The sequence below is a fragment of the Symphalangus syndactylus genome, chromosome 12 (assembly GCF_028878055.3).
Source record: "Symphalangus syndactylus isolate Jambi chromosome 12, NHGRI_mSymSyn1-v2.1_pri, whole genome shotgun sequence".
Lineage (NCBI taxonomy): Eukaryota > Metazoa > Chordata > Mammalia > Primates > Hylobatidae > Symphalangus > Symphalangus syndactylus.
This window is the reverse complement of record NC_072441.2, coordinates 141,948,286-141,961,343: the sequence shown is the minus strand read 5'-3', so window position 1 is coordinate 141,961,343 and position 13,058 is coordinate 141,948,286. Positions and strand designations below refer to the sequence as shown.

The window sequence follows — 13,058 nt, the reverse complement described above, 5'->3', positions numbered from 1 at the left end:
GAGAGGGTGTTTTTGCTCGCAAAGGGCTGTGGGTGGGTTGGGAGGGAAGAAAGGTGTGTCAGGCACCCTGAGGTTGTCGCTGGGATCTTGTATTTGTGGTTCTTTTGCCCCTGCAGTTGATGTACCTCCCCATCTCCCCATCTCTCATTCTCTTAATAAAACCTTTCATTGGATATGAAGCCCTCCCTGTCCTTCTTTAGCCCAGGCCTGGATTTGCCTCTTAAGAGGGCAATGTCACTGGGGAGAGGCAGGGCCTGGGAATTGGGCAGGGGGTAGGATTGGAAGGGGCTCCTAACAGCATGGGAGGGAACTGGGGGCCCCTCTGTGTGAGAGGAGGTACAGATGTTGGTCTATCTGGCATGTCAGTGTGGCTATTATTTGCTGTGTCTGTGGGTGTGTGTCAAGTGAATACTGTATGTGTATTCCTGTGATTTGGTGGGCTGGAGGGTGCATGTGTCAGTTTGGCTGTTACCATGCCCAAAGGTGGTGGATTTGTTACCATGCCCATTGGTGGTGGTGTGTAGGTGTCAATCGGAACGCTGGTGACTGTGTGTGTCCATCAGGCCAACGCTCATCCAACTCTCGTCTGGAGGATTTCACTCTTCAGTCATCTTTTCTGTCCCCTATCGTCAGTGTCTCCCTCTCTACGGAATCATTACTGGATCACCCCCAGAGTACAAATGTTCTAGGATCTCTTACCTTACAAAACATAAATCTTTTCCCCATTTCTTTATTTCCTTTGCAGTTAAAGTTCTTGAAAGATTGCTACATCTCTACCTCCATTTCTTCACCTCCAATTTCCTCTTCAATCTGCTTTTTTCCCGACCAGTCGGCTGAAGTCCACTCAGCATGGTCATCACGATGTCAAATCTCAAGGCCTTTTTTTCTGGATTTAACAGCAGCAGTCAATGGATATGGCTGACCACTTGCTCTTTTCTGCAACTCTGTTTCCTCTGTGCCTCCTAACTTCTGGATTCCTATGACCTCACTGGTCCCAATTCTGTCTACTTAGCTGGCTACTTCTCTACTTGACCTCTAAATGTTGGCTTTCCTCAGGTCCCTCTCTATACTGTCTCCTTAGATTGGTCTCATTCAATCCCATGTCTTTCCATATCTCAATACTGCCAATTCCTGAATGTTTATCTTCAGCCCAGGCTGCTGCCTGAACTCCAGACTTGGAGGTACAGCTATCTGCCTTATGCCTGCCGGCTTGGCTAGTAGGCATCTCAAAACTCATGTCCAAAATGGAGCACATGACTCAAGTACTCAAATTGTGACCTCTTCCAGACCGTCCCACCACAGTAGATGACACCACCTTCTACCCAGTTGCTCAAGCCAGAAACTGGGGAGTCCTATTTGGTTCTTTCTCTATATTCAATCCTTCAGAAAGACTATGGATTCTGAGTCCATCTTCCTTCTTCTATGCCAACACCCTAGTTCTCTGGACTCCTACAGTAGTCTCCCAACGGGTCTGTTTTCTCTGGTACACCTTCAAAGTCAGGTCTGGCAATGATCTGACTTTGCCTAATTCTCCAGCCTCATCTTAAACTACTCTCTTCATCATTCACTTTGCTCCAGCCACAGTGGTTTCCTTTCTGTTCCTCAAACTACCACTTTATGCCCCAGGGCCATTGCATTCACTGTTGTTTGCCTGCACTGCTGTCCCCATGTCTTTGCAAGTGTGCTGTCAGGGAGAGATGTTGGGGTGCTTTGCAAGTGAAGATTGTGCTAGAAACATAGGGTCTAGGCATCATCTTTCAGGACAAGGGTCCAAAGATGTGACTTTTTTTCCCAAGAAGCTGCAATGCCTCAACATACCCATGTGTCCAGTGAAAGCTCTCCGGACACAGTGGGGCCTCCTCTGGGGGCCTGTCCCTCATGCTAAATGCATGGGGACCCTCGACATGTTCTAACCCTGCCCCTGCCACTCACTTGGTGTGCCACCCTGAGCTTCAGGTCCCCTGGTATGTACCCCCGCCCCCCCCCCGCCAGCAGGATGTTAGGTGGTGCTAATACCTCGAGGCAGTATCCGGATGTGGCACTGAAGAATTCTGAATCATGCGGGAGAAGTTCTGCCTCTCTCCAGTCCCTTTCAATCAGTCCTTCTGAATACATCAAGAAGAAAGTCTGCATTTGGGGCTAGCATGACTTTAACACTTAATATTTGCTTTTCCTCATTTTAACAAAGAGGCTCAGTGCCTTCCCCAAGTATCCCTATCTGGGTTATTCAATCCTTTCTGCAGAAAGGAAGAGAAAGGAATGTGGGGGAAGGCTGAAGTATGCTCTGCTTTAACTGAAGCCTAGGGCCTGGCAAGAAACATCCTACCTCTAGAATTATCTTAGACTATGGGAAGTTGAGGGGATTAAATAAGATATACAGCACTTCTATATAATGCCTGGAATACAGTAACAAATCAATAAAAGGTTATAAATACCCAGAAGAAATTAGTTTATCAAAAACTTTTCAGGGGCTGGACAACTTTCCCTAAGGAAGGACGATGTAGTCCTCAACAAGTCCTATTTTAGAAACAAGAAAGTTGTAGATCAAAGCAACTTGCCCAAAGTCACTAAGCAAGTGATCACGCATACGTGTGTGATCCGACCCTCCCTTCATTTCCACTGTATCACATGGCCCTCTACAGAAGGGCTCACAGGCCTCACTCCAGCAAGGGGAAGCAGGTCCTCCCAGGCCCTTGTGCCCCGAGGCTCTGCTAATCCAGCATATGGTCAGGACAGTTAACAGTGCAGAGGAAGCAGTATGGTATGGACACTAAGTGGCCTAAGAAGCTTCTAATGAGGTCTCAGCATTTGATTCTTCCCATTAAGTTGTTTTTCTTTTCCCCACAGCAAAATAAATCACGTTTTAGCCTCTAACTGGGTTTAGCCCTACGGAAAAGTAGATGATGATTAAAGTTTACATGGGGGCTGGGTGCAGTGGCTCACGCCTGTAATCTCAGCACTTTGGGAAGCCAAGGCAGACAGATCATTTGAGGTCAGGAGTTCCAAGACCATCCTGGCCAACATAGTGAAACTCTGTCTCTACAAAAATATAAAAATTAGCCGGGTGTAGTGGCGCACGCCTGTAATCCCAGCTACTCAGAAGGCTGAGGCAGGAGAATTGCTTGAACCCAGGAGGCAGAGGCTACAGCGAGCCGAGATCGTGCCATTGCACTCCAGCCTGGGTGACAGAGCGGGATTCTGTCTCAAAAATAATAATAATAATAAAAAATTAAAAATTAAAAAATAAAGTATACACAGATTGTTTACAAGTATCTGTGAATTAAACAGAGAGTGTTTAGACTGGGTAAGCATTCCAATTTGGAGTTTAAAGACTTTCCTACTTTCTCTTAAAGGATCATAGTGTTCCAGAATAAATATGAACAGTTCAGTCTTTGAAAACATTCCCTCCCATGAAGGAAGGTAAGTGAAGGCAAGTTGCAGGTTTCTTCTCCCAAACACACTAACACATAATTCACACACTGGACTAAGCAAGCAGCAGACATTTAGAGAGAACCCAAGAATGCGCCGCTTTCTCTTGCTTGGGCACTGCTGCTGCTTTGGTCAAAAGGCTGAGGGGAGCAGAAGTGAAAGGACTCTGGGCTCCAGGCAGGGCAGACCTAGCGGTTGCTCAGCTAGCAAGACCAAGCTCTTGGGCCATTTCAGTGGCATCTTCCATCTCTTAAAGGTTTCTGCCTTCCCATCCCCTCTCTAGTAGGGCTAAGCTTCCCTACCCTGAGGCAAAACAGCTGCTCTCTTCTCCAACCTATCCCCCCTCCCACCCTGAGCCTGGGAAGCAATAATTTGTTTTTCTGTGTATTAATCACCTGAAAGCAGATGGGAGCTAATCAGAACTCCATTCTGAACAGTGTTTGGCCAGGAGTGTTAAATAATGGGTACATTCCCAGTGTTTTTTAAACTTCAGGAAATTGATTTAGGATACAGCTGGCATTTTAAAAACTAAAATCCAGCGGAAGAAAACAGAAGTTAACAGAACACACTACATCATGACTCCACACACACATACACACACATACCCCTCTGTAAGAAAAGTTCCAGAAAGCAACGCTTACCCTTCTTATAGTAGTATACATAGGTGTGAAGTCATGAGTGAATGACGAGGCCATGTAAATTTAGTTGGAACACAGGCTTTATGAGGTGTAAAAGAGGGAGAGGAAAGTGGGGAGTTAGGTTAGGAGAGGATTATGGAATGCCTAGCATGTCAAACCAAAGAATTGGGCTTTATTCTCTTAAGCCATGGAAAGCCACCAGAAAGTTTTAAGGGCAGAGAGGAATGGATGGTGAAACTAGTTTTTTAAAATATGGAGAAAGACCTGGAGAGGGAAGAGATTAAAAGTAGAGTGAAGTTAGGAGGCTGTTAAATAGTCTAAGAAACGATAGGGAGTGAACCAGAGTAATGGGGATGGAGACTTATAAAGATTAGGCTGGGTGCAGTGGCTCACACCTGTAATCCCAGGGCTTTGGCAGACCAAGGTGGGAGGATCACTTGAGGCCAAGAGTTTGAGACCAGCCTAGGCAACATGGTGAGACCCTGTCTCTACAAAAAATTTTTACAAACTTAGCTGGGTGTGGTGGTGCACCCTTCTAGTCCCAGCTAGTTGGGAGGCTGGGGTAAGAGGTTCACTTGAGCCCAGGAGTTCAAGGCTGCTGTAAGCTATGATCGTGCCACTGTACTCCAGCCTGGGTGATGGAGCAAGACCCTGTCTCTGAAAAACAACAATAAAAATTTTTAATAAAATTAAAAGATTTAGGATGTAGAAATGCCAGAATTTGGTGGCCATGTAGACAGGCAATAAAGAATGGCACAAAAATGATGCCCAGCTAAATGCAATGTTGTATCTTGGATTATATCCTAGAACAGAAGAAAATTAGTGGAAAAACTGGTAAAATCTGAATAAAGCCTGGAGCTTAGTAATACTAATACACCAACCAATGTTGGTTTCTCAGTTTTGACAAATATACCATGGTATACGGAAGGTGTTAACATTACAGAAACTGAATAAGGGGTATAAGGACACTGTATTATCTTTGCAACTTTTCTGTAAAACCAAATTTATTCCAAAATAAAACGTTTATTAAAAATAAATGATGCCTGGGTTTCTGACTTGGACACTTGGGAAACCAGGTGGCTCTAATTCTCTAAGACAGAATGTCATAGAAGAGGTTTGGAGAGTGGCAGATGGTAAGGCTCAGTTTTAGACATATTGAGTTCGATGTCCCTAAATCTGGAGGGTGAGCTATCTAGGAATGAGTTGATTTGGAGCTCAGGAAAGAGATCCAGGTTGGCAAAAAAACACTGAGAGTCAGGATGGGTTTGCAGGCTTGCCTGAGATTGCCCAGGGGACACTTACATTCAAAGGCAGAGAACCGTATGTCATCCCTGGTGAGGCCTGAATGCAGAATAACAAGTTTACCAATCATTATACACTTACTGAGCACTTACCACATGCCAAGCCCTGAACTAAACGTTTACCTATATTACCTCATGGAATTCTCATATCTACCATATGGAATAGGTGCTATTTCAGTCATTGTACAGATGGGAAAATCACGTAGCAGGATAGCCTGTGCTTTAGTAGCAGCACTCCACTGGGTAGGGCATCAGAATCACCTGTGGCGCTTTTTTTTTTGTGGGGGGTGACAGAGTCTTGCTCTGTCAGCCAGGCTGGAGTGCAGTGGCACGATCTCGGCTCACTGCAACCTCCCTCTCCCGGGCTCAAGCAATTCTCCTGTCTCAACCTCCCAAGTAGCTGGGTTTACAGGTGTGTGCCACCACGCCTGGCTAATTTTTATATATTTTTTTAGTAGAGACGGGGTTTCACCATGTTGGCCAGGCTGGTCTTGAACTCCTGACCTCAGGTAATCCGCCCGCCTCAGACTCCCAAAGTGCTGGGATTACAGGCATGAGCCACCGCGCCTGGCCAACCTGTGGCACTTTTAAAATAGATGCCTTACACTCAGGAATCTAGCTAAAAGCTCAAGCCTATGCATATTCAAGGTGGTGTTGGAGGTTGAATCAACTGTAGTGATGTGAATCATCTCTTTTCTCCCATTTACTCAATGATTAGCTTTCTTCTTATGGTATAAGGTATTTATCATTGGTGTATTAAATAGTGTATAAGACACCCAAATCTAATGTTAACCCAATACTTTAATATGAACGTTATGATCAGTAGGTAGTATCTTAGATGATACATTTCATCACAGACAAAACAAAAATCTATCTGTAGATGATATTAAGAGGAGCACAGAATTGGATAAAGTAGGGTTTATCTTAGTCTGAGACCAAATGGTTTTGATATGTGGTTCCTAGACCGGCAGCATCAGTAGCAACTGGAAATGTGAGATGAACATTCTGAAACACACATCTGGTTAAGAACCACTGTTTTAGTGGCTGTAACCACAAAACATCCACACTGTTCTCTAAAGGTAGGCTGAGTAAAACAGGTAACTGCTTAACTGCCCGTGATCCATCAATTTAATGGAAAATATGCAACTGTCAACAAGAATAAGCATATCTATATGTAATGATATAAAACAATCTCTAATATAGTGTTAAGTGAAATAAGCAATGTGTAGAACATTAAAAATACTTTTTAGCCGGGCACAGTGGCTCACACCTGTAATCCCAGCACTGGGAAGCCAAGGCAGGCAAACTGCTTGAGCCCAGGAGTTCAAGACCAACCTGAATGACATGGTGAGACCCTGTATCTATGAAAAACACAAAAACTAGCTGGGCATTGGTGGTGTGTGCCGGTAATCCTAGCTACTCAGGAGGCTGAGATGGGAGGATCACTTGGACCCAGGAGGCCGAGGTTGCAGTGAGCCAAGATTATGCCACAGCACTCCAGCCTGGGCTGGAGTGAGACCCTGTCTCTAAGTAAATAAATAAATCTAAAAAATTTAAATGGAGCATGTGTCTGTATGTATGTATACTTTACACAGTAACAGAATATCTCTTAAAAAAACATAAGAAATTAGTAGCTGAAGTTTCCTCCAGGGAGGGAAGCAGGAAGCAGGTGATTGGATTATAGGGATGGGAGAAACATTTTTCTTTCTTTTTTTGAGATGGAGTCTCGCTCTGTTGGCCAGGTTGGAGTACAGTGGCAAGATCTAGGCTCACTGCAACCTCTGCCTCCCAGGTTCAAGCTATTCTCCTGCCTCAGCCTCCCCAGTAGCTGGGACTAGGGGTGTGTGCCACCACACCCGGCTAATTTTTGTATTTTTAGTAAAGACGGGGTTTTACCATGTTGGTCAGGATGGTCTCACTCTCTTGACCTCGTGATCCACCCACCTTGGCCTCCCAAAGTGCTGGGATTACAGGCATAAGCCACCACACCCAGCTCTGGAAGAAATATTTTTCACTACATGTTTTCGTACTGTTTGCATGTTTTATTAAGTGCATGTATGATTCATTCAGATTAATTAATTAAAAAATTTTAAGTTTAAGGGCAAAAAGAACCACTACTTTAGAGAGAATGGCGATATTAGCAAGTAAAATATATGAAAGAGCTAGTTGGAAAGGAAGCCAAGCATGGAGTAGAACGTGGGGCCATCAGCTGCTAAAGGGTATTGAGCATTAACGGAGGGCGGAGCAGGAAGAAAAGTCAGACCTGGCAAAAAGATCATTTTCCCTCCATATCCTTTCTGAGGTAATATTAGGTAAACTGAGACCTGGACCAGAGGGCTCAATTATATCCATAGTCACCTTTATTCTGAATTAACCATTTATCAAGAGTGCACCTGAAAACAGTAGAAAAAAATAAAGGAGCCCATCAAAAAAAGTTCCCTGGCAAGTGGGAGGGAGGACATGATGTTAGGAGCCCTGTTTGGGGAAGGAAATATTGTCCAGGTCATGGATGCCATTTTTGTCAATGATTCGAACACTGAAGGTTGGCAGATTCAGGATGAAGCGTTTCTGGAGCTGCAGAGAGACATGGAGGAAATCAGTCAACAAATAATTACTAAGTACTATGTGCCAGGCTCTGTTCTAGACACTGGGAATACAAGCAAACAAAAATCCCTGCTTTTGTGGGACTGATATTCTATTAGAGGCAGTTGGCAGTAGGGCACTAGTACTCTAGTGGTAGAGGGTACCCAAACGGCAGCTGGAGGATGACTGGGAGGCAGGGAGGCTGAACTGGGAGGTGCAGCTAAGAGCCTGTCTCTGGTCAGTCAGCCGATGAAAGAATGAGACAATCCAGTGTTCTGTTCCCCATAGTCTGTTACCTATCAGTCTGGTAAACACAGACGTCTCTCTTAAAATGTCTCAAGATAATAAGCTAACAAAGAGTGATTGTCCTCAGAACAAAGCAGAGGCCAGGAGCCGTGGCTCAGGCCTGTAATTGGGAGGTTGAGGTGGGAGAATATCTTGAGCCCAGGAGTTCAAGACCAGCCTAGGTAACATAGCAAGACCCCATCTCTTAAAAATAATGAGCTGGGTGTGGCAGTGCCTGTCTGTAGTCTCAGCTACTTGGGAGGATCGCTTGAGTTCCAGAAGTCCAGGCTGTAGTGAGCTATGATGGTGCCACTGCACTCCACTCTAGCCTGGGCAACAAAGCGAGACCCGTCTCTTAAAAAAAAAAAAAAAGGCGGGGGGGTGGGCACTGTGGACTGAAAACAAAAGGTTTGTGTAAGAAGCAAACTGACATTACTCCCAATGCTCCTGCTCTTATCTTCCTACTCTCTTACTAAACCACGAGTTCAAGTTCATCCTTAAGCCACAGGAACAGTAAAATAATGAAAAAAAACTAATGTGGCTGGTTTTTGACCTCCCCATTCTCCATCCGTACCCAAAGCCTTAGACTCTAAGGGGTAGTATTAGAAAGGGTGTGTTCTGTAATCCTGTCCTCGAAAACCAAAGTCTACTCTCCCCTTCTACCCAAAGCTTCCTAGTTGCTTTCTATGGTCCTCCTGAATTCTTAGGGAAGGCTTTTTCTCACAGATTATAAAGACTCGTACACTATTAAGGGAGCAGGCAGTATGGCAATTACAGGTGGCACAAGAACAGAGCAGGTATAAAGTCTAGGGCAGGGCCGGGCATGGTTGCTCACGCCTGTAATCCCAGCACTTTGGGAGGCCGAGGCAGGCGGATCACCTGAGGTCAGGAGTTCAAGACCAGCCTGGCCAACATGGTGAAACCCTGTCTCTACTAAAAATACAAAAAATTAGCCGGGCATGGTGGTGGGCACCTGCAATCCCAGCTACTCGGGAGGCTAAGGCAAGATAATTGCTTGAACCCAGAGGCAGAGGTTGCAGTGAGCTGAAATCATGCCACTGCACTCCAGCCTGGGCAACAAAAGTGAAACTCCATCTCAAATAAAAAAATAAAATAAAGTGTAGGGCAGAAGTTCTTCAAGTACAGCCTCAGTTACCACCTGTAGCAAAATCACCTGGGACTGCCAGTTAAAGCAGAGCTTCCCAGTTTGTACCTCATAACAGTGGACTCAGAATTGAGGGTTGGGGCAGAGATGGCAATCTGTTTAACAGGTTTCCCAGGTGACACTTATACACACTAAAATTTGAGAACCACTGGTTTGCATAAACCAGAAAGAATTAAATCATAAAACTGACATTGAGGAGGTAATCTGTGAGAGAAAAATGAGCTTGCTATCCACACCAAACTCTATCCCTGGTAGCAACTTCACATCTGGTTAGTGGGTATGTATTACACCTTCTGGCAAAAATCTGAAAAAGTATAACTGAGGAACAGGAACAACACTGGCAAACAGAGAGACAAACATTCCTTTCAGGATCCTATGGGAACTACTCACCTCCTCCAGACATTTCCTAAGGAGCTCCACTGCCCTCTCACGTGAGATAGCTGAAAGAGAACACAGAGACCAAGTACTTCCAGTGCTGTCATTATAACCAACTCTCAGCAGCTTTTGATTAAGTTTCAAATCTTAATCAAAGCTGGCTTCTTCAGGTCTGAGTGCCACACAAACGGAAAAGGCAAAAAATACTTTGCCTTCTATACTGCAACCAACTTACTTCACATGCAGCTGGGGGTGCCCCAGACCCAGTGCTCCAGCAGCTACAAGCCACTGCAAATTGATTTGCTACAGTGAAGGGTAAGCATGAAGGAATTCTGCCTCCCCTCGCCAGGGCCCGCCTCTGAAGAAGTCCAGCAGCCTGTCTCTCTTTATCATAACCCACCCCTTTCACTCCCCCTTAGTCCAGAGTTTAAATCAATTCCATCTGCCCTAGTCAGCTGCAAATCAGGGAAAGAGAGGACGGGTCAGAATTTCAGCCTTGTTTTCCCAGCTGGGTCTCTGTTTAACAATGGGAAGAGAATTCATAGGATGGGGCTGAGACTTTCCCCAAATAGGAGCCAAAGGAACTGTCTGTGGGCATGGCAAACTGGGACGACGTGTTATGCACTCAGGCTTCAGGGGTGGCTAGTGGTTATTTTGGTGGGCAAATCAGCTGTATTACTGACAGATGCCAAATCAAGAAAGTCACTGGGAAGCCAGGCTAATTCTTTTCAAGATGTGGCCTGGAGCTCTAGTGTGGCTAAGGTTGAGCGAGAGGGCAGTACCAAAAAAGAATGAACATGCCAGATTCTTACAATACTGACAGTGAAGAATGGAATGTAAGGAGAAAAGTGGTTATCTGTGCTTCATCTATAGTCTGTAAAAGCTAAGAATTCCAAAGTACCCACTGCCCACAGAGGCTAAAGTCGAGGTTAAGACTGGGGTCAGAAGATGGAACTTAGCACAAAAGCATCCCTGTGTCTGGGAAGTCCTAACCAGAGCACTTAGGCAACAGGAGGAAAGAAAGAGCACCCAAATTGGAAAGCAGGAAGTCAAATGTCCCTATTTGCAGACGACATGACCTTCTATATAGAAAAACCTAAAGACCCCACCAGAAAACGCTTACATCTGATAAATGAATTCCATAAAGTTGCAGAATACAAAATTAATATACAAAAATCGGTGTTTCTATACACAAACTAGCTGAAAAACAAATCAAGGCAATCCCATTTACAACAGACACAAAAATCAAAGAAAATAAAATACCTAGGAATAAATTTAACCAAGGAGGTGAAAGACCTCTATAATGAAAACTATAAAACACTGATGAAATAAGCTGAAGAGGATACAAACGAATGGCAATACATCTCATGCTCATGGATCAGAAGAATTAATATTATGAAGATGACAATACTACCCAAAGAAATTTATATATTCAATGCAATCCCTATCAAAATGCCAATGACATGCCTCACAGAATTATGGAAAAAAATCCAAGATTTGTATGGAACCACAAAAGACTGTGAATAGCTAAAGCAATCCTGAACAAAAAGAACAAATCTGGTAGTTGATACCACTACCAGACTTCAAAATATACCACAAAGTTGTAGTAACCAAAACAGCATGCTACTGGCATAAAAATAGACACATAGACCAATTAAACAGAATAGAGAAATTAAGAAAGTAAGCCACATATCTACATTTGACTTTTGATGAAGGTACCAAGAACACTCATTGGGGGAAAGGACAGTCTGTTCAATAAATGGTGCCTCAGGACATTGATCTGGAAAAAGATTTTATGAATAATCTCATGAACACAGGCAACAAAAGCAAAAATAAACAAAGGGGATTATATCAAACTAAAACGCTTCTGCACAGCAAAGGAAACAATAAAGTGAAAAGGCAACCTAAAGAATGGGAGAATATACATGCAAACTACTCATCCAACAGGGAGTTAATATCCAGAAAATATAAGGAACTGAAATATCTCAATAGAGAACAAAAATTCGATTAAAAAATGGGCATATGATCTCAACAGACATTTCAAAAGACATACAAATGGCCAACAAATATATGGAAAAAATTCTCAACATCACTAATCATCACAGAAATGCAAATCAAAACCACAATGAGGTAACATCTCATCCCAGTTAGGAATAGCTATTATCAAAAAGACAAAAAACAACAAATGCTGGCAAGGATGTAGAGAAAAGGAAATTCTTTATATACTGTTGGTGGGAATGCAAACTAGTATAGCCACTAGGGAGAACAGTATGGCCGTCCCTCAAAAAACTACAAATAGAACTACCATATGATCTGGCAGTCCCACTACTGGGAATTTATCCAAAAGAAAGGAAATCATTATACTGGATGAAATCATTATATCACTGGGGAAATACTGCACCCCAGTGTTTACTGCAACACTATTCACAATAGCCAAGATATGGAACCAACCTAGGTGTCCGAGAACAGATCAATGGATAAAGAAGATGTGGTATATATACACCATGAAATACTATTCATCCATAAAAAAGGAAATACTGTCATTCAACATGAATGGAACTGGAGGATATTCTATTAAGTGAAATAAGCCAGGAACAAAGTTAAAACACTGCACGTTCTTACTCATATGTGGAAGCTAAAAAAGCTGATCTCATAGAAGTAAAAAGTAGAATAGAGGATACTAGAGGCTGAGAAATCCTCTGTAAGGGATGGGGGACATTTGTTAAAAGATACAAAATTGGCAGGGTGTGGTGGCTCAGGCCTGTAATCCCAACACTTCGGGAGGCCAAGGCGGGTGGATCACTTGAAGTCAGGAGTTCTGGACCAGCCTGGCCAACATGGTGAAACCCCATCTCTTCAAAAAATACAAAAACTAGCCAGGCATGGTGGCACACGCCTGTAATCCCATCTACTTGGCAGGCTGAGGCACGAGAATCGCTTGAACCTGGGAGGCGGAGGTTGCTGTGAGCCAAGATCACTCCACTGCACTCCAGCCTGGGCGACAGAGGGAGACTCTGTCTCAAACCAAAAAAAAAAAAAAATTATGGATAGACAGAGGAATGTAAGTTCTACTGTTCTATACCACTGTAAAATGACTATGGCTAACAATATATAGTTTCAAATAGCTAGAAGGAGGATACTAAATGTTCCCAACACAAAATGATAAATGTTTGAGATGACTGATGTACTAACTACCGTGATCTGTTTACATTACATGTATTGAAACATCATGATGTACTCTATGAATACATGTACAATTATTATTTGTCAACTAAAAAATAA

At 43.6% G+C, this 13,058-nt stretch overlaps 1 protein-coding gene across 4 annotated transcripts in view; it reads right to left on the bottom strand.

The window, feature by feature from the left end:
- The window catches only part of PSMB2 (proteasome 20S subunit beta 2), a 66,764-nt gene that overhangs the window by 19,997 nt on the left and 33,709 nt on the right, over positions 1–13,058 (bottom strand). For 2 of the 4 annotated variants that reach the window (XM_055254712.2, XM_055254713.2), the window contains exons 5-6: positions 9,792–9,841; positions 7,707–7,942 (exon numbers count right to left, since the gene is read on the bottom strand). In XM_055254712.2, the coding sequence (XP_055110687.1) occupies positions 7,835–7,942; positions 9,792–9,841 (158 nt within the window). In that variant the 3' untranslated portion in view covers positions 7,707–7,834. Of the gene's footprint in view, positions 1–7,706; positions 7,943–9,791; positions 9,842–13,058 lie in introns of those variants that run through there. The other 2 variants (XM_063627931.1, XM_063627932.1) reach the window with 1 other exon arrangement.